The sequence below is a fragment of the Callorhinchus milii genome, unplaced genomic scaffold (genome assembly GCF_018977255.1).
Source record: "Callorhinchus milii isolate IMCB2004 unplaced genomic scaffold, IMCB_Cmil_1.0 Scaffold7, whole genome shotgun sequence".
In the NCBI taxonomy this organism is placed as follows: domain Eukaryota; kingdom Metazoa; phylum Chordata; class Chondrichthyes; order Chimaeriformes; family Callorhinchidae; genus Callorhinchus; species Callorhinchus milii.
In genome coordinates, this window is record NW_024704748.1 from 4,440,599 (window position 1) to 4,468,434 (window position 27,836).

The window sequence follows — 27,836 nt, forward strand, 5'->3', positions numbered from 1 at the left end:
ACTCTCTCTCTCTCTCTCTCTCTGCATTGATATAATCTGCAGTTACCTTTGCATCACTGTTTTATTCTGATTTCCCTCCTTTGCCATCTTTTGGGCAAGTTTCCTTACTCCACACACACGCCTGTATTTACCAGCAGTAAATACCTGTTTGTTCGTTGATTGGCGGGTCACTTTTCCAGGGGTAATAATCCTTCCATCTAAAAATAATAATGATAATAATTTGTCCACTCAATCCACGACTGTTTGTGGGACACTGTGGTGCGCAATTGGCTGCCACTTTTTGCCTACAAAATACACAGTCAATTCACTTTACAGGGCTCTGTGAAGCGCTTTGAGACGTCTCGAACACGTGATAAAATTCTGTATCAAATGCAAGGATTATTATTACTATTATCTTTTCGACCCTTCTCTGGATTCTGTTGCTTTTGTTCCCTCTCATTTCCCTCCACTTATAATAGTAATAATAATCCTTGCATTTGATATAGTGCCTTATCACGTCTTTGAGACGTTTCAAAGCGCTTCACAGAGTAGTTTGTAAAGTGTATTTTTTGTGGGCAAAATGCGGCAGCCAAGTGTGCACAGTGGTGTCCCACAAACAGTCGTGGATTGAGCGACCAAATTTCTTTTAAAAAGGGATTATTATCCCCAGGAAAGCGATCCACCAATCGGCTAACAACCGGGTTCCTCCTTACTGGTGGGTAACCAGAGTCGTGGGGAGTAAGGAAACTTGCCCAACGTTTCGCTCTGTAAAAACTACACGAGCCGTAAATATTGCGACTCTCGGCGTCCTTGACATTTTTGCGGATAAGAAACACGACCACAACATACGTTCCCTTACAACGACAACAACAACAACAACAACGACAACACCGACAACAACAACGATGACGATGACGACGACAACGACGCCGACGATAACAACGACGCCGACGATAACAACGACGCCGACGACAATGACATCGACGACGACAACGACGACGACGACAACACCGGCGACAACGACGACGACGGCAACAGCGATGGCGACGACAACAACAGCACCGACAGCACCGACGGCAACAGCGACGACGACAACTTGCATTGATATAGCGCCGCTCTCGCGCTTCCCTCCCATTGTCCAGGACGGTGGCTGTAGAGCCTCTGACATGTCACTGTAAGTGAAGGGGTTTTGTTGTTGTAGTTGTTGTTGTTGTGATTGTTGTTGTTGTTGTCCGCTCTCCCGCGCCTGCGCAGATCCGCCGTTGGGCGACTTGAGCTAACGCGCATGCGCCAGAGTCCGGGCTCCCCCCCCCACCCCCGTGTCAGAGGTACGTGCGGCGGCGCCGTGACGTATGTCGACGTGGTGACGTGACGTGCGTCAATGTCAGCCTCCAGCCGGTGACAAAGCAGCAGGTGAGACACCCCCACCCCCTGAGGACAGAGAGAGGGACAGACACTCCCCACCCCCTGAGGACAGACTCTCCCCACCCCCTGAGGACAGAGAGAGGGACAGACACCCCCCACCCCCTGAGGACTGAGAGGGACAGACACCCCCCACCCCCTGAGGACAGACTCTCCCCACCCCCTGAGGACAGAGAGAGGGACAGACACCCCCCACCCCTGAGGACTGAGAGCTGAGAGGGACAGACACCCCCCACCCCCTGAGGACAGACTCTCCCACCCCCTGAGGACAGAGAGAGGGACAGACACCCCCCACCCCTGAGGACAGAGAGAGGGACAGACACCCCCCACCCCCTGAGGACAGAGAGAGGGACAGACACCCCCCACCCCCTGAGGACAGAGAGAGGGACAGACACTCCCCACCCCCTGAGGACAGACACCCCCCACCCCCTGAGGACAGAGAGAGGGACAGACACCCCCACCCCCTGAGGACAGAGAGAGGGACAGACACCCCCCACCCCTGAGGACAGAGAGAGGGACAGACACTCCCCACCCCCTGAGGACAGACGCTCCCCACCCCCGAGGACAGACACCCCCACCCCCTGAGGACAGAGAGAGGGACAGACACCCCCCACCCCCCACCCCTGAGGACAGACTCTCCCCACCCCCTGAGGACAGAGAGAGGGACAGACACCCCCCACCCCCTGAGGACAGAGAGGGACAGACACCCCCACCCCCTGAGGACAGAGAGGGACAGACACCCCCCACCCCCTAAGGACAGATTCTCCCCACCCCCTGAGGACAGACTCTCCCACCCCCTGAGGACAGACTCTCCCCACCCCCTGAGGACAGAGAGAGGGACAGACACCCCCCACCCCCTGAGGACAGACTCTCCCCACCCCCTGAGGACAGACTCTCCCCACCCCCTGAGGACAGACACCCCCCACCCCCTGAGGACAGAGAGAGGGACAGACACCCCCCACCCCCTGAGGATAGAGAGAGGGACAGACACCCCCCACCCCCTGAGGACAGAGAGAGGGACAGACTCTCCCCACCCCCTGAGGACAGACTCTCTCCACCCCCTGAGGACAGACTCTCCCCATCCCCTGAGCACAGAGAGAGGGACAGACACCCCCCACCCCCTGAGGATAGAGAGAGGGACAGACTCTCCCCACCCCCTGAGGACAGAGAGAGGGACAGACTCTCCCCACCCCCTGAGGACAGACTCTCTCCACCCCCTGAGGACAGACTCTCCCCATCCCCTGAGGACAGAGAGAGGGACAGACACCCCCCACCCCCTGAGGATAGAGAGAGAGACAGACTCTCCCCACCCCCTGAGGACAGAGAGAGGGACAGACACCGCCTACCCCCTGAGGACAGACTCTCCCCATCCCCTGAGGACAGAGAGAGGGACAGACACCCCCCACCCCCTGAGGATAGAGAGAGGGACAGACTCTCCCCACTCCCTGAGGACAGAGAGAGGGACAGACACCGCCTACCCCCTGAGGATAGAGAGAGGGACAGACTCTCCCCACTCCCTGAGGACAGAGAGAGGGACAGACACCGCCTACCCACTGAGGATAGAGAGAGGGACAGACTCTCCCCACTCCCTGAGGACAGAGAGAGGGACAGACACCCCCCACTCCCTGAGGACAGAGAGAGCGACAGACAGCCCCCCCAGAGAGAGGCTTCCCCCCACACCCCCCGGGGTCATAAAAAAAAGTAGCACAAAATGCGCAGTCACTGCACTTTAAAATGCTGTGAAGCGCTTTGGGAGGATCTCCCAACGTAAAAGGCTCTGTATCGATGTGATGATGATGATGAAGATGATGATTATTATTATATTGGTTCTGACCCTTCAGCGCGTGGGAGGGAGTGTTATAATATTCTGATATTGTGTCCAGCACAAAGTATTCCCATTCCCTCCTCCTGTGGGAACGCATTGGTCTCTGTGATTTGATGACAGAGTTCATTTTAATAGCGTTAGCAAATCGTGGGAATAATAATAATAATACTAATAATCCTTGAATTTGGTCCAGCGCCTTATCACGTCTTCGAGACGTCTCAAAGGGACAAGACACTCCCCCACTCCCTGAGCACAGAGAGAGGGAATCTCTACGGTGAAGTGAATTGACTGTATATTTTATGGGCTGAACCTGACAGCCAATTGTCCCACAAACAGTCGTGGATTGAGTGACGACATTATCATTTTTTTTTTAAGGGATTATTACCCCCGGAAAAGCGATTCGCCGATCGACCGGGTTCCTACTTATGGCTATGTAAATCGAGGTGTGTTGGTTTGAGTCCTGCCTTAAAAACTGCCAGCACGACATTCCTGCAAATGGTTTCTCCTCCGGTCACCTGTGGGGTACCCCAAGGCTCCATCTTTGGCCCCCTTCTCTTCCTCATCTATATGCCCCCTCTCGGTGATGTCATCCGCATACACGGAGTTAACATCCACATGTATGCGGATGACCCTCAACTCTACTTCTCCTCCAGCTGCGACCCCCAGTCCCCTGATATTCTGTCAGCTTACCTGACAGACATCAAGGCCTGGATGAGGGTAAACTTCTTGCCGTTAAACGTCAACAAGCCATACTCTTTGGCTCCCGTTGACGTCTTCTTTCCTGTGGTTCCGATTTCCTCAACGTACCCGATTTGTCCTTAAAACTTGCTGAACCCGTGTGCAACGTAGGCATCGGGTTCGATCCCCAGTTATCCTTCCTCCCCCACATCCGGTGCCCGGCTGAGACCACTTTCCTCCACCTCCGCCACATTGCCCGTCACTGACACTACCTCACACTCCACAAGGGGCCGAAACCCTTGTCCATTGCTTTGTAACTGACTACTCTAACGCCCTCCTCGCTGGCCTCCCCTCCTCCACTATTCACAAAATTCAACTCATCCAAAACTCTGCCGTCCGCATTCTCACCTGCTCTAAACTCCGCACCTGATTTCTCCAGTCCTTGCCAAACTCCATTGCTCCCTGTCACAGAGCGGATCAACTTCACTCTCGTGTTTAAATCCCTCCACGCCTTGGCTTCCCCCCATCTCTCCAACCTCCTCTCCTCACAGTGCGACCCGCTGTCTCCGCTCTACCGGCTCCGGCCTCCTCCTTGTCCCTTCGAATCCTCCGCTCCACCATCGTCGGCCATGCCTTCAGCCACTACAACAACAACAACAACAACGAGATTTCATTTATAGAGCGCTTTTCACGTTGGGAGGACGTCCCAAGCCGCTGGACAGTTGGGTCAGGACCTGAGCAGGGGGGGAAATGGTCAGGGTGAGAGGAGGGAAGGGAGGGAGCGAGGAGGGGGTAGAGAGTTGAGAGGAGTGCTCTAACCACTGAGCTACAGGACTCTATTGAGTTACGTTAAGCTATTTTACCAGTAACTCCTACAGAGAGAGAAAGAGAGATTCTGGAGACACTTAACCGAATCATTCTGTAGGACCCCAATCTTTCTTTAAAAAAAAATCACTGGAGGGTAAAATGAGCTGTGATTACAAAGGGCTTAGACGCAGCATGCTTGAGAATATGTTTTTATCTTGTGTTCGAAGGTACTTTACCCTTGAATCTTGATTGCCTTCAGCAACATCTCAAAGCACCACACTCCGCTTAAAGCCTCACTTTGAAGTACAAGATCTCACCTGGATTAAAAAAAAAATCGCGATTCTTTTCGCTTGAACTGTTGGAAGTAGCTGAGTGCTACATTTCACTCGCAAACAAAACAAAAACCCTTTTGCTCTTGCGCGCCTGTCTCATTGTGCGGAAGCCCTATGGGGATAAATAATACAGTACTCGTTCTGATGAAAAGCAGTTAATTATTCACCATAAATACAGAACGCTTCTATTAATTATTGTCCTGAGCGCAGTGACCCATTTACAGATTGCTTGTCACACTTCTCACAATTGATCTGGATGAAGAAGGCCCTTTGGCCCATTCGATCTTATCCCTCCAGAACACGCATCCCAATATTTACCCTCCTACCACCAGCACAGCATTAAGCTACTTCTTAAATGAGTCAAGTGTCCTGGCCTCACCCACGCTTCCTGGCAACTTGTTCCAGTTGTTCATGACCCCCCGTGTAACGAAAAACTTAACAGTATTAATATTAATAATTAATTATCAATAATGATAATATTACTTAATAGGAAAATGGAGGAAGCAAAAATAAAATCATGGCACTGGAACAGATACTATAAGCACAGTTGTGTAGTTTTAATGAGACCTGATCAGCATTCAGTACGGTATTTTTCTATCCATGTTTTCGTTCCATTTAAATCTAATCTACTTTCAACAGTTTGTGGTCACCAACTTCTTCACAGCAGCCAAATTATGTCAAGTGTTTTAAAGGGTGGATTTGTTTGGTGTGCTTATTTGGGAAGATTTATTTTGTATGTACGTTACAAAAAAGTTGCAGACTTATATTAACCTATACTGTTTTTTTGAATGTCTGTGTATACACAGAATTAACATAGGAATGAATCCTTCATGTAATCCAGGTTTTCTACTGTCTTGAACATGTGTGCTTTTAATTGACCAAGTGCTGGCAGTCTCCTTTTCAGAGCTCCGAGATGCTTTCCTGCATGAAGGGCGCTCTTTAAATGCAAGTTATTTTGTTGTTGTTGATTATATAATGCCCAGTGTAGTCAAAGGGCTTTGGTGTTGTTCAACTGTGCAGACTAAACTGGGACCTGCAGCTCCAATCTGGGCTCATAGCAATAAAAGCTTTATTTCAAAAGTCGTATCAGTGGTTGACACATTGTTTTATGAAATGAACTTTACAGTGCAATGAAATGGTTCTTCCTTCTAACGGTCATAGTTCACAGTGTTTAATTAGCATCGCTGAACCCTGTGCTGATGGAATAAAATCTCAACACTCACGGTGCAGCTCTTGAGCACGTTTATGGTGGTTAAGGTTCAATGTGTTGCAGGGTTTAGATGCCTCTTTAATGCTGCGTAGGGCAGAAAAGACTCATTAAGAAATTGGCCAGTGAACGTCGGATAGTAAAGCGCAGAGGGACACTTGCAGAGTGAGGTTCTGGTGTACACGTCCCGAGTCTTGCTGTACGAAGTATCGAAAGCCACGGTAAGCCATATTTCCCTGCCTTTAACAACAACAACGTGCATTTATAATAGCCCCCCCCCGGAGCTCGTAACACTGGCGGTGCACGACACCGAACCGGGGGGGGGGGAGGTGACCGTAGGCATGATCGAAGACGCGACCTGAAGGAGGGAGCAAGAGCGGAGGGATTGAGGGAGAATGTTCCAAGTATTGTGTACCACAACTAATGTTAACAGATGTTAGTTGTGTGTTATAAAACTCAGGGAATCGCTGTAGTTCACAGAGCAATGCCATCTTTCAATACGGTTTAGTTTAGATGAGATGTGTGACCAAGTGAACTGTTAAGCCACCAGGGATGGCAGTTGCAGTTGTTAGTGTTCATTGGACTGTAATATAGTACATCGAGGCATTATAAAGTGCAGTCGCTGTGTGTGTTGTAGTTGAGGTTCAGTCACTGATTCTCTCTCTCTGACTTGATCCTCCAGGAAAAGGGATGATGCCAAAAGTCACGACCGAGTTGCTGCGACACCTAAGGCAGGGGATGAGGAACGGGCAGAACACGAAGGAGCCAATTCAAGCCCTGATCGTGCCATCAGGAGACAATCACCAGGTATTACTGCACTAACTGCCTGACCTTCACTTCCATGGCTCCCGTTGCTGGTTTACTGCTGACACTCTTATTTCTTCTGGGTAAAGTTCTTTACCTTGCAAGTTGCACTAAAAATAGAATTGAGCGCTAATTAAGTTGGCTCGGTTAATACCTGGGCTGATGGAGCTTAGATATGAAGATAGGTTTGGGTAGACCTGGGGTTATTATTCCGCAGACCAGAGGAGTTTAAAGAGGCAATTTGATTCCCAGTGAAAGAGATTGGCAGGTTAGATAGTGGATGGCTCTTCCCCGTGGTGGAGGAATCCTTTACAAAGGTACACAGCCTGGGAATCCGAACAAAGAGGGTCAAAACTGACGATGTGGAATGCTCTGCCCCAGAAAGTTTCTGGAATTGGCGGAATCAATGGGGTCGAGAGATGGGCAGAGACTTGGGTAGTTGAGATATTAAGGGTTATGGTGAAAGAGCAGGGTATTGGGATTAAACAATCTGTCAAGCTCTGATCAAGATCTGATCTGGTGGAACAGGCTTGAAGGTCTGAATGGCCTCCACCTGTTCCTGCTTCTCTAAGTTCCTGTAAGTCAAATCTACGAAAGATTAAAGATCAGAAAATACGATTTTAGATCCCATTTAATTGGTCCATAGTCCACAACAAATATCTTGCTCACTTTTGATATTAATCAGTGTCTATAAACATGGATGCGTTTCAAAGATTTTTGTCTTTTAATTGCAGGCCTGTTGCGCTAGTCCCATTTACGGCACTGGAACCTACTATTACTAATAATAGCACGAATAATCCTTGCATATGATATAGCGCCTTATCACATCTTCGAGATGTCTCAAAACGCTTCACAGAATATATTGTAAAGTGAATTGACTGTATACTTTGTGGGTGAGACTGTGAGCTCAAAGTCCCAACATGGGACTTGAACTCACAAATCTGAGCCATAGATGCAGCCAAGTTGGCAACTTTTAGCTGCTGTATTTCAGTGGAAACCACCTCAGTTTTTCAAGCCTGACATAACTGTACCCCTTCGCCTATCATTCATATGAAGGTTCTCCCACAAAATACACAGTCAATACACTTTACAGTATAATAATAATAATCATTACATATGATATAGAGCCTTATCACGTCATTGAGACGTCTCAAAGTGCTTCACGGAATAGACTAAAGTGAATTGACTGTATTTTGTGGGCGTCTTGATGATGTGATAAGGCGCTGTATGAAATGTAAGGATTATTATGAACCTACGATACAACAACAACCTGCATTTATGCAGGGACATTCACGAGGCAAGAGTCTCAGTTGCACAGCCCCTGACCCACCCGCCCCACCATTGGCGGGAGATCCTTCGGCCACTCTGCCCCCAACCTCTGGAATTCCATCCCCCAGTCACTCCTCCTCGCCCCCTCCTTAGGCTCCTTCAAGTCCCACCTCAAGACCCTCCTCTTCGACCATGCCATCGGCCACCCCCCCTTCCCCTCCCCTTCCTCTCACCCACCAACCCCAGCTCGGGTCTGAAATGCTGTACTCTGTCCAGCGCCTTGGGACGTCCTCCCGACGTGAAAGGTGCTATACAAATGTAATCTTGTTGTTGTTGTTGATGCCAAGCCGGATGCATGTGAAGTGAATGAGGAAATGATATTTACCTTTTTTTTACAGTAAATACTTTACAAATTTAGTTTACGTCCAGTCTCCGTTCTTGATTGTTTGGGATGCGAAGTTAAACCAAGGTCTCGTCTGCCTGTTCAGGTGGACGTTAAACATCGCACGGCGCTAGTTTTTCTCTCTCTCTGTCTCCCGGTGTCCTGGCCAACAATCCCCCCCACCCGCCCCCCCCAAATAAAATTGGTCACTCAGTTCATGGCTGTTTGTGGGACACTGCTGTGTGTGCCCACGACATAAACAATCACTGCACTTTGAAGTGTATTTTCTGAAGTGCTTTGAGACGTCCTCCCAACGTGAAAGTGCTGCATCACACGCAAAGATTGTTATAATCGGTATTAAGCTTAGTTTTTCTGCTTCGCTTTTACAAAATATGGGATTTGCTTTTTCCTCGCTTGCCAGCCTTCACCCCAGTTTTTAAGCTCATCGTCAGAACTCCCTCGTGAAAATGTATTACAGCATCTGACATTTACATTAATGAAGCCAATAACCGTGCTTCGCTGCTTGTAGAGAAAAAAAATCTGCTTTGCTCATTAACCTGGAATAGCTTAGTGTGAGCTCTAACAATACATACACGGAGCTTGCATCTAATTAAAGGGCTTTTGTCCTTTTTTTTCCCCCCCCTCTGTCTCTTTCTCTCTCTCCAGAGTGAATACATAGCCCCGTGTGACTGCAGACGTGAATTTGTGAGCGGCTTTGATGGCTCCGCAGGTCAGAACTATTTATCATCATCACATACAAAAAAATAATAAACCCGTGGTGTAAACGAGTGCGGTCCACCACGATGAACCAGATTTGTGTGTGGACTCCCGAGTCTCACAAATTGATTAGCAGAACAGAACAGGACTGCCCCTCACGCAGGGTATTGTCCCAGAGCGCTAACGTACATGCGAAGGGGCAAATGGCCTGCTTCCAAACTCTGTGTTTCTGCGTGGCATCCACTCGCAATGTGGTGAGTCCGATGCCGGTTTAACTTAAAACGTTTTAAGGTTCGTGCCCATTTCGCTCCTCGCTAACCCTCCACACGCACGCACTCTCACGCGCTCACACGCACACCTCAGAAAAAGTCACGGTTGTGATTTGGGTTTACGTGCAGGCACGGCGATCGTAACTGAGGAGCACGCAGCCCTGTGGACAGATGGCCGTTACTTTCTTCAGGCCTCCCAGCAAATGGACAAGAACTGGACGCTGATGAAAACGGGTGAGGGTGACAGCGGGTAAACCAAAGGCGCGTGGCGTTAAGTTTCGCCACGTGCTTTGAGCGCTGTAATTGCCAAGGAGGGCTTGCCGTCCCGGGGCTAAAGAGCAGCGTCGCGGTGAAATCCGACTCCGCTCAAATTAAATCCACTGAAAATCCACGTGTAATAATAATAATCCTTGCATTTGATACGGCGCCTTATCACGTTGTTGAGACGTCTCAGAGCGCTTCACAGGATATGCTGTAAAATGAATTGACTCTGTATTTTGTGAGCGAAAGACACAGCAATAATAAAAATAATATTATAATAAGTCATCTTTGGACTTGATACAGTGCCTTTCATGTCGGGAGTGCTTCACTGTAAAGTGCAGCGACTGACTGTCATATAAAAAATTAACCCAATTTTCCCTCCCTCCCTCCCTCCCTCCCTCCCTTAACCCCCTACCATCTTGCTTGCTCCTCCGCTTAGTGGGCTCCAGGATGCTTCATGTCCCCTGTTTCACTCACCCCACTATTGGCGGGCGGGCCTTCTGTCATTCTGCCCCCACCCTCTGGAACTCCATCCTGCTGCCTCTCCTCCTCACCCCCTCTCTTGCCTCCTTCAAGACCCATCTCAAGACCCTCCTCTTCGACCGTGCTTTTGATCTCCCTGCTTCCCCCCGTCATGCCCTCCACCCTCCCTGACCCCGACCCTCAGCTCGGGTCCGTAACTCTGTCTGTCCAGCGCCTTGGGACGTCCTCCCGACGTGAAAGGCACTTTACAAATGTAATTTTATTGTTGTTCTGTCTGTAAATCAATACTAATGAGGTTTTTTTGACTGGAATGGTCGAACAGGACAATTTCCTTTTCATGTTCTCATTTAAGAAGCTTCAGATACATGAGAGTTCTCTTCAATCACTGGCTACAGTGCCTTGTCAAGCGCTGATTTTTGTGAAGACGTGTTTTCATTGTACAAAGCAGGTTGTAATGCTCGCGAGTCCTATCAAAGCGTGAATCTCTCTGGGTTACTGCTCTGTAGATTATATGTGTGTGAGAGAGACAGACAGACACACACACACACACACACACACAAAGATCTATTTCTCAATCGGCTTTACCTTTGAATTGCAGGTTTGAAGATGACCCCCAGCCAGGAAGATTGGCTAATAAAGGTCCTACCTGATGGCTCAAAGGTTGCTGTGGATCCCTTCGTTATTGCAGCGGGTCAGTACAATCCGGCTGCTGTTTGTTGTTGTTGTTATTATCTTTATTCATAATATCATAATCCTTACCTTTGATATAGCACCTTTAATAATAATACAACTTTTTGTCCTTCTGGATTGAACATATGGAAAAGAATAATAATAATAATCTTTGCATTTGATATAATGCCTTATCACGTCTTTGAAACGTCTCAAAGCGCTTCACAGGATTTGTGGGAGAAACGCGGAGGCCAATTGCGCACAGCAGCGTCCCACAGTCGACTGTGCAGTTGCAGGCGCAAACGTGTGACTTGCAACTTGGTGCTCTGTGGTTTATACGGTTGTGTTATAATATCTTTTCAGACCAGTGGAAGATATTGTCTAAAGCGCTGAAGAGTGTGGGACACTCCCTGGTGCCGAGCAAAGAAAACCTGGTGGATGCGGTTTGGAAGGACCGACCAGATCGACCCTGTAACCCACTGTTGGTTATGGAGCTGAGTTACACAGGTGAGTCTGCTGCCTGCTACATTTTCCCCCTGTTTTCACCTGCTCTTGAGTATCCGGGCAAAGATCTTCTGTCGTGATAATGAAAGAAAATAATCCTTCCATTTGATTTCACGTCGGGAGGACATCTCGAAGCGCTTTGCGGGACAAGCCATAAATAATAATGATAATACTTGCATTTGATACAGTGTCTTATTACATCTTTGAGACGCCTCAAAGTCCGTCACAGAATATACTATAAAGCGGAGTGACTGTGTATTTTGTGGACGGACGCGCCAGACTGTTTACGCCCAGCGACTTCCCACCCTGAAGGTCGTGGCTGTGGTTATCATGTATGTGTGACTGTGTTTCAGGCCTGTCATGGCAGGACAAGATCATCCAGCTCCGAGAGAAGTTAGCGGAGAAGAAAGCCACTTGGCTGGTGGTCACAGCCCTCGATGAGATCGCGTGTAAGTGCCTTAATGTTTGAAGAAGAAAGTGAATGTAGCAGCAGCAATAATAATCCTTGGATTTAATTATTAATTATCCTTGGTTGAGATGTCTGAAAGCATTTCACAGAATATATTCTAAAGTGGTTTGACTATGGGTGGAATGCAGCAGCCAATTGTGCATAGCAGTGTCGCACAAAACAGTCGTAGTTTGAGAAACAGCATTTTTCTTGAGGGATTTTACCCCAAGAAAGTGAGCCACTAATCCACTAACAACCGGGTTCCTACATACTGCTAGGTAAACAGTGGTGCATGGGGTAAGGAAACTTGCCGAAGGTTTCGTCCTGCCCGGGAATCGAACCCGGGTCCTCTTGCTTGCAAGGCGAGGGCTCTAACCACTACTTTATGGGACTCCACAGATGCAACAGCCACCAGCGGAACTAATAGGGAGTTTACAAGGAACATCTTCGTGCAGAGAGTGTGACTGTGGCACTCACTGCCGGAAGCTGTGATGGAAGCAAATAGCGTCAATGTATCTAAGAGGAAGCTTGATGAATGCATGAGGGAGAAGGGAATAGAGGGGTTCGGGAAATTAGTGGAGATTAGTACGGAATATAAACGCAGGCATGGATTGGTTGGGTCGAATGGCCTATTTCCGTGCTGTGTCGCTGTATGTAATTTGACGGCTTGCAGTTCCTTGGAGGCGGTCATGCACTTCAGAGAGAAGCTGCCCGTTTGTCAGCTCAGATGTTATTTTTAGAGCTGTAAGCTTGAGCTAGACCATGACTGATTGCTGAGTTTTCAGAAAGAAATTCCTGTCTGACAATGACTTCAGCTTCCCGAGCAGAAAAGCACTGGGTGAGCACCCAGGAGAACGCTTCAGTGTACAGTCGTCGGGAGAAGGTCACAAAGCCTCTGAAAGGAAGGGACATTGTCTTTGTAATCCCCTTACCCTGTGGGCACCACTTTTTAAGCTCTCCGAGACACTGCCCCGCGTGAAGGGCGCTATACAAATGCAAGTTGTTGTTGCTGACGACTCTTGGCTTCGTTCTGTGCTACTACAGAACAGTCATATTGGAAAACCCAATAGATTTAGTGGTTTGTGACCATACTATTTGGATGTTGAGCTCCGAGACATTACCTGAGTGAATGGCGCCGTCAAATGCAAGTTGTCATTGTGGTGGTCTGTTCAGCCTTGTTGCACTAAATTGCCCCATAAATAAAGTTTGTTTGGAAAAAAAATTTGTTCAAAAAAAAATACTTATAAATGTTTTTCTTCAAGATATGCAAACCCCTCGCTGTGTTCAGTTAGGCAGCTTGCTTTGTATTACTGTTGCATCTATGCCTGCTTTGCCACTGGAGGGTGCATTCGAGTCGTGCAAAGCTGACTAGCAGAGCCACAGATGTTGAATACTTGACCCGAGGAGCACTGTGCTTTAGACCCCAGGAATGCTGAATTCCCCTGTGCACTTGCTGTCATGTTATTTTTTACGTCAGCAAATTGTGTTTGGAGAAAGCCGCTGAACCAGAATGTACAGCATTGCTTAGCTGATGGCATTCTTTGAGCACTGGGTATAAACACTGGCCTATCCTGGACCTTTGAGATCAGTAATAATCCTTGCATTGATATAGCGCCTGATCACGTCTACGAGACGTCTCAAAACACTTTGCAGAATACACTGTAAAGTGAATTGACTGTATATTTTGTGAGCGAAACATGACAGCCAAATGTGCACAGCAGTGTCCCACAAAGTCGTGGATTGAGTGACCAAATTATTATTTTAATTTTAAGGGATTATTACCCCTGCAAAAGCGATCTGCCAATCGACTAACAACTAGGGTTCCTACTTACTGCTAAGTAAACAAAGGCTTGTGGAGTTAAGAAACCTGCTTAAGGTTTTGCTCTGCCCAGGAATTGAACCGAGGTCCTCCCGCCTGCGAGGCGAGTGTGTAAGATTATATTTGTGATGCTTACTGTTTTTAAGGTTTTTGATTAGTATACTTTTAAAATATAACCAAACACTTATAATCTGTTCAGCATAGCATTCCTTAGTTATTGGGACACGGACAAGGCTGTGTGTTTTTAATGACTAACTTAGGGCCCATGAGAGGGTACGTGTGCCAATTAGTGTTAGCAAAGATAAAGGTGTATTGGCCTAATAACTTTCCCTCGCTCGGTGCCTGGGTCCATTGTCATCCTACCATCTAAGAGTTGAGTAATTATGTTCTTGAGTGCAGATGTGAAAACAAGGAGACTCAGAGAGAGAAGTGCACTCCTAGACATCTGATTAGCTCAAGCCTAAGAAACAGGAAAGGAATCCTCCCAATTAGCTGTGCATATCTCTTTCTCCTTATCAGTTATTTTCCCACGCAAAAAGAGCCTGCTCAAAGTTCGCTAGCAGCCTGCGAAGGGTGGGGGCTATGTCTGTGACAAGGGGGGGTGGTGGTAGAAACAGGTAAAAGAAAGGTGGAACTTTGAAATAGTTGGAGTTGTGTTGAGGGTCAGCGCAGTTCCCAGTGGAATCGGTATCGATTCTCCTGTACCTATGGTCTCAGTTTTAAGAATAAATTAAACTGTTTGCATTACTTAATTAACCTTGGATTATTACACCCCCATATTGGTCGTCTCCATCCGAATCTTTTACAAGTGCTCTGACCACTAAGTTACACTGGATGACCCAGGAAGCCTGACTCTTTGATTGAGAGGAGGAGACACGATCAAAGTGTTTTAAGATTTTGAAAGACGTGGATATGGTTTGATGTTGTTATTTTCTTCTCTTCCCCCACCTCTGGCTGTCTCTCCTTCCTTCCTTCCCTCCCTCCCTCCCCCACAGGGCTCCTCAATCTCCGTGGTTCCGAGATCAAATACAATCCACTGTTCTTTGCCTTCGCTTTGGTCGGAAGTAAGAACATCAGGTAACTCACCCTTTCACTTTCACTGATTTTCACTTCAGCACATTCTTTTGGTGGACTTCAGAAATATTTAAAGCTTTATCTTTAACGCTTCCTCTCCCTCCCACCCCCCCTCTCCCCCGCACCCCACACCGACATAAATGGCTGCTGAAATCTCAGCAGAGATCAGCTGACGAGTTTCTGACTGCTTCGACCATGTTCTGTACTTATACACTGGGGGCAGTTTCGATATGACCGATCAAATGGAAGGTTAGACATACATGTTCGTAACTCTCCAAAGCTATTTAGGCTACTTAGACATTGTCAGCCTGACCCACTCCCATCGCACTCTTGGCTCTGCGTCAGAAGGTTGTGGGCTGAAGCCCCATGTTGGGATAGAACAACAACAGCAGCAACAACAAATTACATTTGTTTAGCGCATTTCACGTCAGGAGGATGTCCCAAGACGCTGGGATACGAGCTCACAGTCCGGGTTGACGCTCCAGTGCAGTGTTGGGGGATGGGGGGGTGGTGGGGCAGCGATGCGTTGTCAGAGGTGACGTCCTTTAGATTAAGGAATAAAACAGGTCCTTGAAGAGGAAAAATTTGCAAGGATATGGGGAAAGAGCAGGGGAGTGGGACTGATTGGGCAGGCACGAAGGGCTGAATGGCATCCTTCTGTGCTGTAATATTTTGTGAGTCCCTCCTACCCCTGAAAAGATTCCCACAACGTTCTGCGGAAAGAGAAGGGAGTTACTCCTGGCGTCCTTTACTTTCAATCCTCCAGATGAATTGCTCGTTCGCTGCAGTGTATGTGTTGACCTTGCTCTGCGCAGGAATAGCTGTTGTGTCGTTTGCCTACCAAAACCAAGTCGCTAACTTTACCTACACTTTGCACCAATTGCTATAAAGTATTGGGACTTTACATGTTTTATTGTAATAATAATTATAATAATAATCTCTGCATTTGTCCCAGTGTCTTGGGATGTCCTCCTGACCTGAAAGGTGCTGTACAAATGTAATTTGTTGCTGGTGTTGTTACCCTGCGTCGAGATGCCTCAAAGCGCTTCACAGGGTTCACCATAAAGCCATTGTGTGTATTTAATGAGTAAACTAACGTTTGAGACTCTTAGGGGAGAAAAAAAAAGTTTTACCTCTGTAACGCTCCAGTTTTCCCCCATTGATTCACCGCAGACTGTTCATCAATGAGAAGCACATGGAAGACCGGGCTGTGAGAGACCACTTGCAGCTGGACAGGGAGGTGGCACCCGAGTTCAGGATACAGGTGCACCCGTACGAATCCATTCTGACTGAGCTCCAGACCGTCGGAGCCCGTCTGAGCATGAAGGAAAGAATCTGGATCAGTAGCAAAGCCAGCCAGGCTTTGACCGAAGCTATCCCAAAGGTACATAGGGTGCCCGATGTAACCCATCACTAACCCGTCAGGAAAGGCTACTGGGTTTTAAGCGCTCTGAGATACCGTCCGGCGTGAAGGGCGCAATATAAACGCAAGTTGTTGTTGTGGGTTGCGGAAGTGAAGGGCATTGACGGCGCTGAAGGCAGTAGATGATGGCTTGTTTATACGATAAGATGCTTGTAGGGAAATGGCAAGGAAATGGGCTAAATAGCAGCGCCCTAGTCCAATAAAGTGGCACGTCCAGCCTCCTCCTGTCTCGCAAGCCTGTTAGCGAAGCCCAGGTGGAGCCCAGGCGTCTTGACTTAGAAATGTAGAATGAAACGCGTGTGGAGTGGCGAATGTGTCTAGAGGCAGCGCAGCGATTTCTCGGTATGCGAGATGCTGCTCGAGAGGACTACTGCAGAGTTCAGGGTCACTGGGACCAACATAGACCTGCGGCGATGGTTTGCTTTCTGCGTTGCTGCATGATTTCTGACGCAGTGAGTAGCTAAATATTGCCTGAAGGCTGCTTCCCATTGACAGCCATTGATTAAGCTGTGCTGTGTAGCTGCTGCTTTTAGCCAGTCTGTTCCAATCCCTTTTTTTTTACCACTGTATGTTGGATATCTTACCAGTGCAAAGTTTTCCTTAAAATTTTTTAAAAATCTGTGCTTTTTTTTAAATCATTTTATTCTTTTTCCCTCTCTTCCCTGTCCCAAAATTGTTTTGGTCACTCAATCCATGGCTGTTTGTGGGACACTGCTGTGCGCAATTGGCAGTCGTGTTTCGTCCACAAAACACACAGTATATTCTGTCAACAACGTGATAAGGCGCTATATCAAATACAAGGATTATTATTATTATTTCCTCCCCTCCTTCCCTTCTCTCTCTCTCTCTCTCTCCCTGTACACTCTCCCTGTACAGAAGGAAACTATTCTTTCAGAAGTCAGCTTCCAGTGCTCTCCAAAATAATGTAAATGATGTAATATTTGATCGTATTACAGTCCAATACCCCCCCTCCCCCCCCAAAAAAAATACACAAAATGAACTTTTCTTTGTTTATATATCGTCGACAACAGATGCATAGATTGCAGACCATCTACACGCCTATTTGCATGGCAAAGGCAGTGAAGAACCCCACGGAGATTAAAGGCATGCGGAATGCTCACGTGAGTAATGGACAGATGTTGAACTTCATGTCTTGACGCCGTTGTCAGCCTGACGCAGTGGGTAGCACTCTCGCGTCTCGAGTCAGAAGGTTGTGGGTTCCAATTCTATGTCGGGACTTGGAATCACTTAAGTCTAAGCAGACGCTCCAATGTAGTGTTGGAGGGTGGGGGCATCGCATTGTCGAAGGTGCCGTCCTTCAGTGGAGATGTCAAACCGAGGCCCCGTCTGCCTGTTCAGTTGGGCGTTAAAGATCCCGCGGCGCTATTCGAAAACAGAAGGAAGTTTCTCTCTCCCGGTGTCCTGGCCAGGAATCCCCCAAATAAAATTGGTCACTCACTCCATGACCCACTCCATGTTGTCCACAAACTGGCTACCGCGTTTCACCCACAAAGTATTCAGTCGCTCCACTTTACAGTATATTCTGCAAAGCGCTCTTGAGACATTTTGACGAGCTGATAAGGCGTTATATCAAACGCAAGGATTATTATTATTATTGAATTAACTCGGAACAATTCATTTGTACAGCGTCCTGGGGGTTTGCAACAAACTGATGTACATTCTTGTGACTTTTTTAAAAAAATACTTATTTTTATTTTTTGCTGATCAAATAGAGCACCACGCTGAGGGTAGGGGGGAGGAGGGGCTGATTGTAATAGCATAGCATCTCTTTCCAGTTGAATTGTATTTGCATGTGTCTAAGTGATTAATTCTGCTTAATATTCATATAAATGCCAACATAATTTGATTAAGAATGCATTATCTCAGTAAATTGAGCGCTAAATTAAAATATTTACTATTTGCTTTGCTTTAATTGTACTGCGCGGACTAAATTATTTCACAAACCTGTTTGGGACATGGTAAGGAAACTCGCCTAAGGTTTTGCCCCACCCGGGAATCGATCCCGGGTCTTCTCACTTGTGAGGCGAGCGCTCTAACCACTAAGTCATGGGACTCCACATGCTTTTCATGATGTGCCATGTATGCAACACAGTTCTTTTCACATTGTGATGGTGTCTCACAGAGATGCATCTTAAACATACAAAGGAAAAAAAGCCAAGGTCGCACGGAAAGGTGTTGACTAGACCTTTATTTTTAATCACCAGATTAAGGATGCTGTGGCTCTTTGTGAACTGTTCAACTGGCTTGAGAAGGAGGTAAGAAACTTGCTCCCCTCCCTACCCACTCCCCTCCCCTCCCCCTTTCCTGTTCCTCCCCTTTCTGAGTCAGGAGGTGGTGGGTTCAAGCCCCACGCCGGGACTTTGAACTTGCGTAGTCTAGGCTGACGTTCCAGTGCAATGCTGGGGTGGGGGGGGGGAAGCGCTGCATTGTCAGAGGTGCCATCCCTCTGAATGAGACGATAAGGCGAGGTCTTAGCAGTGGTCCTCTGCTCGCCGCGTCTACCACTGTCCTGGGTGAGGTCTGCTCGCTCAGCACGCACCAGGGATTGTTCTCTCTCTCTCTCTGCACAGCTCGCAGGAGAGTGTATTCACTGACGGGGTGTTGGAGGGCTTGATTGGGACCCGCTCGCTTCTTCAATGCCATGTGCCCGGTTTTGCTTTTGGGAGGGGGAAATTGCCATTGCCTCACGCGTCTACTTAAATTGTAATGTTTACAGGTTCCGAAAGGCAAAGTCACTGAAATAAGTGCTGCTAACAAGGCGGCCGAATTCCGCAGGTCAGTGCTTTTTAAAGAAATGTATTAAATGTTTTGTGAACATTTCACGTCCTCTTCCCCCTCCAAAATGCACAGTCACTCCACTTGACAGTCTATTCTGTGAAGCACTCTGAAACGTCTCAGAGACGTGATAAGGTGCTGTAGCAAATGCAACGTGGTTATTTTTATAACAGGAGGTATTTATTTAATTCTGTAGCACAAAGTGTGCCTTGGACGTAAACTTTCACGCTCACTCTTCCTGCTGTGTGTGTGTGTGTTTTTCCCAGCCAACAAGAAAATTTCATGGACTTGAGTTTTGGCACCATTTCCAGCACAGGCCCAAACAGCGCCATCATCCATTACAGGTAAGACTTCTACAGGGCGAGTTGTGATGTGGGGTGAATTGCTGGCTGGTGTTGGTGTTGTCCTGTAGCTCAGTGGTTAGAGCAATCGCCTTGCAAGCGAGAGGATCTGGATTTGATTCCTGGGCAGAGCGAAATGTTTGGGCATGTTTCCTTATTCTACACACCTCTGTTTACCTAGCGTTAAGTAGGAACCCGGTTGTTAGGTGTTTGGCGGATCGCTTTCCGGGGATAATACTTCCTCTCCCTCCCAATTGGCTGTCGTGTTTCACCAACAAGACACAGTCAATCCACTTTACAATATAACCTGTGAAGCTCTTTGAGACGTCTCAACAATGTGATGAGGCGCTGTATCAAATGCAAGGATTATTATTATTATTATTGGTTTGTGGCGGGCGCTAATGTTGCTTTTTTCTGTGTATTCTTCTTTGGGACACGACGTACATTTTTATTTGAACCGTTTCTTTTTCTCTTTTTTTCTTTTCATAGCCCAAACCCAGAGACGAACCGAACTTTGTCACTGAATGAAATTTACCTTCTGGATTCTGGTGCACAGTACAAGTAAGACGATGTCAATTTTTTTTTAACTTTTCCTAGGTAATGAAGATCTTAATTATGCCTTATTTTTTTTCTGGTGAAGAATTAATATGAATATTTTTGATTTTTTTTTCAACGTAAGTGATAGTTGCACGTCGAGGTTTAAAGTCTTTGAGAGAATGGGGAAGATCATACCCGTGGTGGGTAATTAACCTCGTGAGGATCACTCCACTTGGAGTCCTGTAGCGTAGTGGTTAGAACACTTGCCTCGCAAGCGAGAGGACCTGGATTTGATTCCCAGGCAGAGCAAAACGTTAGTCAAGTTTCCTTACTCCACACGTCCCTGTTTACCTAGCAGTAAGTAAGAACCCGGTTGTTAGTCGATTTGCAGATTGCTTTCCGAGTATAATAGTCCCTTAAAATGTATATATGAAAACACCACATTGAGCGTTTGATTCTTTGCGTAGCGACGTGTTTAAATTGCTCTTTCTCCGTAAGAGTGATATGCTGTTGTTTGTGTACACTAGGGATGGGACCACAGATGTCACACGCACAGTACATTTCGGGATTCCCACAGACTACGAGAAGGTATGTCAACTTCAGATAAGATCCTAACTGGTGAAAGCAAAGTCAAACCTGGTTATAACCATCATCAAAATCCAGTGTTTACATTGTAGTCTTCAAATCGTTCTGTGTGTGGTGTTTTCGCCCACAAAATATACAGTCACTCTTTACAGTATATCCTGTGAAGCGCTTTGAGACATTTCAACAACTTGATAAGGTGCCATATCAACAACAACAAATTGTATTTTTTTTGTGTAGCGCCTTTCACGTTGGGAGGATCAAGGGCAAGGATTATTATATTTTCGCGACGTGTTCAATTTGCACCATGAAATTTCAGTCACTTATTAGACGGGTAAAGATCGGTCTCTTCATTGCTGGTGCATGAGCTGTACCATGAGCTCCCTGAAGGGATTAATGATTATGTCCTGGCTCTAAATTTACAGAGAAATGACATAGAATGTTACAGCACGTAAACTAATCGGTACCAGTGTTTCTATTCCACCTCTCCCGATCCCCTCTCCTACACCCCCACTATTCCCTTCTTGGTCATGTGCGTGTCGAGTTTCCTCTTAAATACGTTGATGCTTTTTGCTTCGACTACAGCTTGTGGCAGTGAGTCAGTTCCACATTCACACTAACCTCTCGGTAAAACAGTTCCTCCCAAACTTCCTTTTAGATCCTCTAATGTGCAGTTGATTATGGTGGGGAAAGTATTCGTGCTGAACTTCTTAATGTCAAACTTTCAGACCTTTAGTGTAAGACCTGAAATATGTTTTTAGTTGCGTACTTTGTTCTAAAAAAAAACCTCTGACGTTCTCAGGAGTGCTTCACCTATGTGTTGAAGGGACACATCTCCCTGGGATCTGCGGTTTTCCCGAACGGGACCAAAGGTGAGGCTTTACTATGAGGATTGTTAACGTCCATTTGATCAGGGAGCTCGGTTTAACATCTCATCCAAAGGGCAGCACCTTTGTGAGCTCCGTGAGAGTGAGACTGTGAGCTCAAAGTCCCGACGTGGGAGACTTGAACAACAACAACTTGCATTTACACAGCACTCCTCACGCAGGATAGCATCCCAGATCGCTTGACATTGGCGGGGCATGATCCCGAGCCTGGGAGGGGTGGGGTAGGGGTTGGAGTGGGGAAGGTGTCTGCAGGCATAGTCAAAGAGGAAGGTCTTCAGGTGCGTCCTGAAGATGGGTAAGGAGGGGGCAAGGGCGGAGGAGGGATTGAAAGAGAGAGTTTCAGGGCGTAGTGGCTGAAATCGCGGTCACCGATGGTGGAGCGGAGGGCAGGAGGGACAAGCAGGAGGCCAGAGCCAGTTGAGCAGAGGCAAAGGGTAGTAGGTTGGGAAGTGAGCAAATCAGAGAGGTGAGCAACCCACAACCTTTTGACTGCGAGGCTAGAGGGCTACCAACCGAGCCGGGGCTGACACCCCCCCGTACAGCTCAACAACAAGTTTCAAACCTTTAGGATATGGGGTTGTGTTGATTTTGTTCTGAAGTCCTACCACAAGTGTTCATCGTTCCTGCACTGCTTCCTACCAGGGCACCTCCTGGACTCTTTTGCAAGAGCTGCGCTTTGGGACTGCGGCCTGGATTACCTGCACGGCACTGGGCACGGAGTCGGAGCTTTCCTCAACGTCCACGAGGGCCCCTGCGGCATCAGTTACAAGACGTTTGCAGACGAGCCTCTGGAGGCTGGGATGATCCTCAGTAATGGTGAGCCTGAAGCCCAGAAAAGCCTACAGACAATGTGTGCGGGGTGGGGGTGTGGGCGGGGGTGTGTGTCTGTGTGTGTGTGTGTGTGGAGCTGAGGGCGCACACAGCGTCCGGAACATCTCAAAGCGCTTTTAATAATAATAATAATATAATCCTTGCATTTGATACAGCGCCTTATCACATCTTCGAGACGTCTCAAAGCGCTTCGCAGAATACACTGAAGTGTAGTGACTGTGTACTTTGTGGGCGGAACGCAGCAGCCGATTGCGCACAGCAGCGTCCCACAAACAGTCGCGGATTGAGGGTTTTACTGTGAACCACAGTGACTGTGTAATTTATAGCCAAACCCTGCAGCCAATTTACTCACAGCAAAACGTCCCACAAATGACCATGAAGTAAATGATCGTTTTCTTGTCTGTGGGGGTGGGGGGGGATTGTTGTTGGGTCACTGGGAGAAATTCACTTCCACCCACTGCGATGAAGCGACTCTTCGAAACAATGACAACAACAACAATTTACATTTCTATATAGCGCCCGTCACCCAGTGTAGCATCTCAGAGCGCTTTACATCCAGGGAGAATGTCTCCTAAAGTCTCAAAATGACTGAGTGGGAGCTGAGGCGAGAGGGAGGGAAATGGAAGAAGATTTAGCTTAGCTCCTGCCCGGGTGTGGGAAAGGTTTGCAGTGTTGCATTTCTGAGGGTACGAATGCACCAAATAAAAGATATTTTAACAACTTAGAGGAACAATTGGACCTTTCAAATTAAAACGATCCTTTGATAGCTGCAACGACTTGCATTTATACAGCGCCTTTCCACCGGGGTAGCTTCTCGGAGTGCTTAATTATGCCGTCATTTGACCACGAACCAGGGAGAGAGGGGATTACCGTCAGCACATCCAAAGAGGAAAGTCATCAGGTGCGATCTGAAGACTGGCAAAGAGAGGGCAAGGCGGAGGGATTTAGGCAAGGAGTTCCAGTGATAGCCACTTGCCTTGACAGAAGGGAGAAATATGTGGGATACTGCTGTGCCCAATTGGCTACCGCATTTTGCCCACAATATACACAGTCAGTCTACTTTGCAGTATATGCTGTGAAGTGCTTTGAGATGTCTCGATGTCAAATGCAAGGATTATATTATAATAATATGCTCCTTTCCACCACTCAACATGTTTTCGGAAGCACTATTGCTTCACTGACGCTGCATTTAGGGAATGTAAACTTGCCTGAAGATTGAAGTCACAAGCCTGCTAATGCAGGTGCATTCAAATCCAAGTCTTCCCGTTTATTGTACTCCATTCCGTTTCTCAGCCAGACACCACTGATGGCATAATTATGTCAGCGGTAATCATTAAAATTCATGTTACAGAGACAAATCTTATTAGGGTGACGGAATGCTTTTTCCAGAGAAGAACATAATGCGGTGCGACTTGAAAAGAAGCTGATTTGTTCCATTGTTATCAAAGCTAATGGCGAGAATATGAGATAAGGCATTAAAACTCAATTAGCATTACCCCCCTTTTTGCTCTTCACGCCTTAATGGCCACCCGACATGCCCAATGGGTACAGTGTTTTGATATCTTTAGGACTTTTAACTGATCATAATTTTCTATATTATTCAGAGCCTGGGTATTATGAAGACGGGAGATTTGGGTTTCGCATCGAGAGTATTGTGCTTGTGGTCCCGGCAAAAACCAAGGTACAATAATAATAACAGCTCCTGCCAACCTGCGCCTTAATACTTTCCGGAAATAGGTCAGCAGAATGCGTCCCCTCCAGGGAGAGAGAGAGAGCGAGAGAGTTTGCGCTTTCCATTCCAACAATCTATCTCTGAGACTTCCATGTGTAGGTGGGATGCATGGAATTCTCAGTTTGGTTTGGATACTCTTAAGCAACGGTGATGGGTTTCCGCGTGTGTCAGACTCCCGGCTGATCCCCTCCACCCGCCCCCCCACTCCCATAAGAAATAAATAATCACAGCAACAACATTTATAAAGCGTCTTTCACGTCAGGAGGATGTGCGACCCTCCTGGAAGAGAGATTACGCATTCCATTGCAGTTATGGGGAGATTCCGGTGTGTAGGTGGCGTGCATACAAGAACATAAGAATTGCTAGATGAAAGAAGACCAAGCTCCATCCAGTTCCCCTTCCGCCATCCTGTCAATCGCTTGCACTTGTCATGTCCAAAACTATATACCGTAGCCCCGAGATATTATTTCCTAAAAAAAATCCGTCTAATTTGCTTTTGAAAGAATCAACACTGTCCGCTTTCTACGTGAAGCCCTCAGTGTTGGTTTGGAGACTCTTAAGCACGATGATGAGTTTCAGCGACTGTCTGCGATGAGCAGATTCCACTTGCTTGATCCAGGACATGAGGCTGAATGATCACAGCTCTATTGGCAGAGCATTTACTGGTGGGCGGACTGTCAGAAGGGCACTTAGTTCAACAATTTTAATATAAATGTTCACGTTGACTTTTATTACATTTTTATCTTAATGAAGCACCTCTCTAAATACAGAGTGACTTTTTCTCATCCTTCAAAAAACACACACACACGTGCGCACAGCTTTGGGGTGTTAATGACTCTGGCAGCGAATTTGACCACCATCTTAGGGATTTTTTGTTTCGCATCACCACAGGCTGGCAAACAGCATCTTAACACAGATGTCCAGTGATACTAAATGAATTGCTAAGGCAAGGATATTAGCTTGCATGTTGAAGTAGTTTTATATAGTAGCCTTTATATAAACAACTAGGACCTAGACATGTGAAGGCTTGGGCTTCACTCATATGTTCCTGACCCTCGGCAACCTGCAGCTTACTAGATAAGTAGGGCTCTGTTCTGGGTAATTACATTGCCGAGTAATTTATGATCCGATGCTATTTGAAGGCTTGTCTTCGACTGAAGCAAACAGAACCCACTGGTAGCCTCGCGCCAAGGCTGTTCTGTTTGTGATGAATGTGGAGTCCTGTAGTGGATTGGTTAGAGCACTCGGCTCGCAAGCGAGAGGGCCTGGGTTCAATTCCTGGGCAGGACAAAACTCTTCGGCAAATTTCCTTACTCCACGCGCCTCTGTTTACCTCGGTTGTTAGTTGATTGGTGGATCGCTTTTCTGGGGGTAATGTTACCATGTTCCCACCTGCAGCTAAGACATTAAGGCCACAAGTGGAGGAGAATATGATTTGCTCGAATAAAAAGTTCCACTTTGTTTCCATTCAGTACCAGTTCCTGGACAGAGGGAGTCTGAAATTTGAACCCTTGACACTGTTTCCGATTCAGACCAAATTGATGAAGATTGAATTGCTTACACAGAAAGAGGTGAGGACAGAAACTGGTATATAACATTACTCCATTGTACAGTATTTGCTTCACTGTTTTAATTTGATCACATCTACTGCTTTCATCACCTATTTAATCTGGGATTGTATTGGCTTCCATTCTGTTGAACTAACTACCTGTCTCTTGCTCTTAACCTGATCCGGGTGACTGGATATCTTGTGTAGAATGTAAAATTGCTGCTATTGTCTGTTGGCGGAAACAGCAGGGACTAGGGATTGGGATGAAACAGTACCTCGTAGATAGGGCTTGTTGGGTTGAGTTGCCTCCTGGTCCCTGTAATTCTGTGGAGTCCCGTAGAGTAGTGGTTAGTGCTCTCTCGTCCCAAACGAGAGGGTACTCGTTCGATTCCCGGGCGGGGATAAACCTTAGGCAAGTTTCCTTACTCCATATGCCTCTGATTACCGAACAGTAATTAGGTACCCGGTTGTTAGTCGATTGGTAGATCGCTTTCTGGGGGTAATAAAAAAAATCTACAACTGTTTGTGGGACACGATCAATCCATTTCACAATATATTCTGTGAAGCGCTTTGAGATGTCTCAACAACATGATAAGGCGCTATATCAAATGCAAGGATTATTATTATGATAATTCCTATGATCCCACCCCCAGCTCCCACTCCCACCTACAGCGTCTTAGAAATTAAGTGTTACCGCCATGGTCAACAGAGTATGTGTTCTCTTCCCATTTTGTTGTGTGACCCATATCGCTGTCTTTATCTGTTGCCCCTCAGCTCGCTTGGATCAATTCGTACCACCAGTTGTGCAGGGAGGTGCTCAGGCCTGAGCTGGAAAAGCAGGGGAAAGTGGAAGCTCTTCACTGGCTGCTCAGGGAAACCGAATCGATCGGCTGAAATGCCTGTGTCTGACCAAAACAGTGCACTCAATAAATACACCAATGAGACTGATGTACAGTTACTGTACTCATAAACACAGCATGTCCCATACACCCAACACGACCTCTGATTGCAACGAAATGGTTGAGAATGTGAATTGTACAAGTAAACTATTTCATACTTTTTGTTGGTTGTGTCGGTTGTTTTTCTTTTGCTCTTGTTGCATTTTCTTCGGACGAGACGTTAAACCGAGGTCCCATCTGTGCCTGTTCAGGTGGACGTCAAAGAACCCCAGGCGCTATTCAAAAACAGAAGGGAGTTTCTCTCTCTCTCTCTCTCTCTCTCTCTGTCTCTCTGTCTCTCTCTGTCTCCCGGTGTCCAACAATTACCCCAAATAAGATTGGTCACTCACTCCACGGCTGTTTGTGGGACACTGCCGAGTGCAAACTGGCTGCTGCGTTTCGTCCACACAAAATACACAGTCAATCCACTTCACAGTACATCCTGTGAAGCGCCCTGAGACAACTCAACGAGGAGATAAACCGCTATATCGGATGCAAGGATTGTTATTTTTGTCCCTTGGGGGAAACGTTTTATTATTAGTTTTTTTTCTTTAAACTCCAAATCACACGATTTACAAGAGAAAAGAAGGCAAACGGGGCTACCTGGATCTTTGCTGGAGTTGGAAGATAATGGATCGATTGAGACGTGTTGGAGATAGAATGGCGCGGGGGAAGCAGTTAGGTAAGTGCACCTTTGTAAGCGGTTAGGTATTGATAAGTGGTGTATTGCCCAGTTGCCTGCGCCAGCGATCCGAGAGGCTGTCCTGCGTGATGTGAGCTCGCTACATAAATGCAAACTGTTCTCTTGTGACGTGAGGATCCTGTCTTCCGACTTTGAGAATCAACAAAACCAGCGTAAGTTGCATGTCTGACCATAACACCCTCAAGGCTGCTGGCCTCCCCCCTCTCCTCTCCCTTTCCACCCCCCCCCCCACCCCACCCCCCCGCAGCTGTTATCAACACTGATCTCCAAAATGCCGGGTGGGTCATTGCTAGAAGGCTACGTTCAAATGGTGAGGATGCATTCCTCTGACCACTTGATTGCGGGGTTCTGGTAAATGTAGAAGACTCGCGGGCGGTGTTGTTGGCTTCCCTGCTGCCTCGTGAAACAAGCGGCGGGTCTGCAGACACTCAATGTTCTTCTCATGCTCCTCACATCCACGCTGCTCGCCTTGGCTTTACACTGGATTGTGTTCTCATAAAGCCTGGCTTGTTGCAACCTCCTGTGGAGCAGAGTTGGAGAGACACAGGGAGCACGCTGCCAATATCTT

General features: G+C 47.2%; 1 protein-coding gene across 2 annotated transcripts; it reads left to right on the top strand.

The window, feature by feature from the left end:
- Positions 1 to 1,321: 1,321 nt before the first annotated feature.
- Positions 1,322 to 26,688, top strand: xpnpep1 (X-prolyl aminopeptidase (aminopeptidase P) 1, soluble). 2 transcript variants are annotated; one of them, XM_007903627.2, is made up of 20 exons: positions 1,322 to 1,392; positions 6,933 to 7,057; positions 9,372 to 9,435; positions 9,821 to 9,925; positions 11,034 to 11,126; positions 11,468 to 11,611; positions 11,962 to 12,057; positions 14,871 to 14,952; positions 16,123 to 16,333; positions 17,404 to 17,493; positions 18,598 to 18,648; positions 19,110 to 19,168; positions 19,435 to 19,512; positions 19,999 to 20,070; positions 20,574 to 20,634; positions 21,431 to 21,500; positions 22,158 to 22,331; positions 23,951 to 24,027; positions 25,551 to 25,649; positions 26,402 to 26,688. In XM_007903627.2, exons 2-20 carry the CDS (start codon positions 6,941 to 6,943, stop codon positions 26,519 to 26,521), a joined length of 1,863 nt encoding a protein of 620 aa, XP_007901818.1. In that variant the 5' UTR covers positions 1,322 to 1,392; positions 6,933 to 6,940; the 3' UTR covers positions 26,522 to 26,688. The 2 variants fall into 2 exon arrangements, with proteins under 2 accessions (XP_007901818.1, XP_007901817.1); XM_007903626.2 differs by lacking the exon at positions 1,322 to 1,392 and adding an exon at positions 6,272 to 6,471.
- Positions 26,689 to 27,836: the final 1,148 nt, after the last annotated feature.

What these genes read in the sequence shown, in the direction of transcription:
- xpnpep1 (XM_007903627.2), top strand. Translation starts at nt 6,941, where the DNA reads ATGATGCCAAAAGTCACGACCGAGTTGCTGCGACACCTAAGGCAGGGG. An exon ending in AGCCCTCGATGAGATCGCGT is followed by an intron (nt 12,058 to 14,870) that starts GTAAGTGCCTTA and finishes CCTCCCCCACAG; the next exon opens with GGCTCCTCAATCTCCGTGGT. An exon ending in AGCGCCATCATCCATTACAG is followed by an intron (nt 19,513 to 19,998) that starts GTAAGACTTCTA and finishes TTCTTTTCATAG; the next exon opens with CCCAAACCCAGAGACGAACC.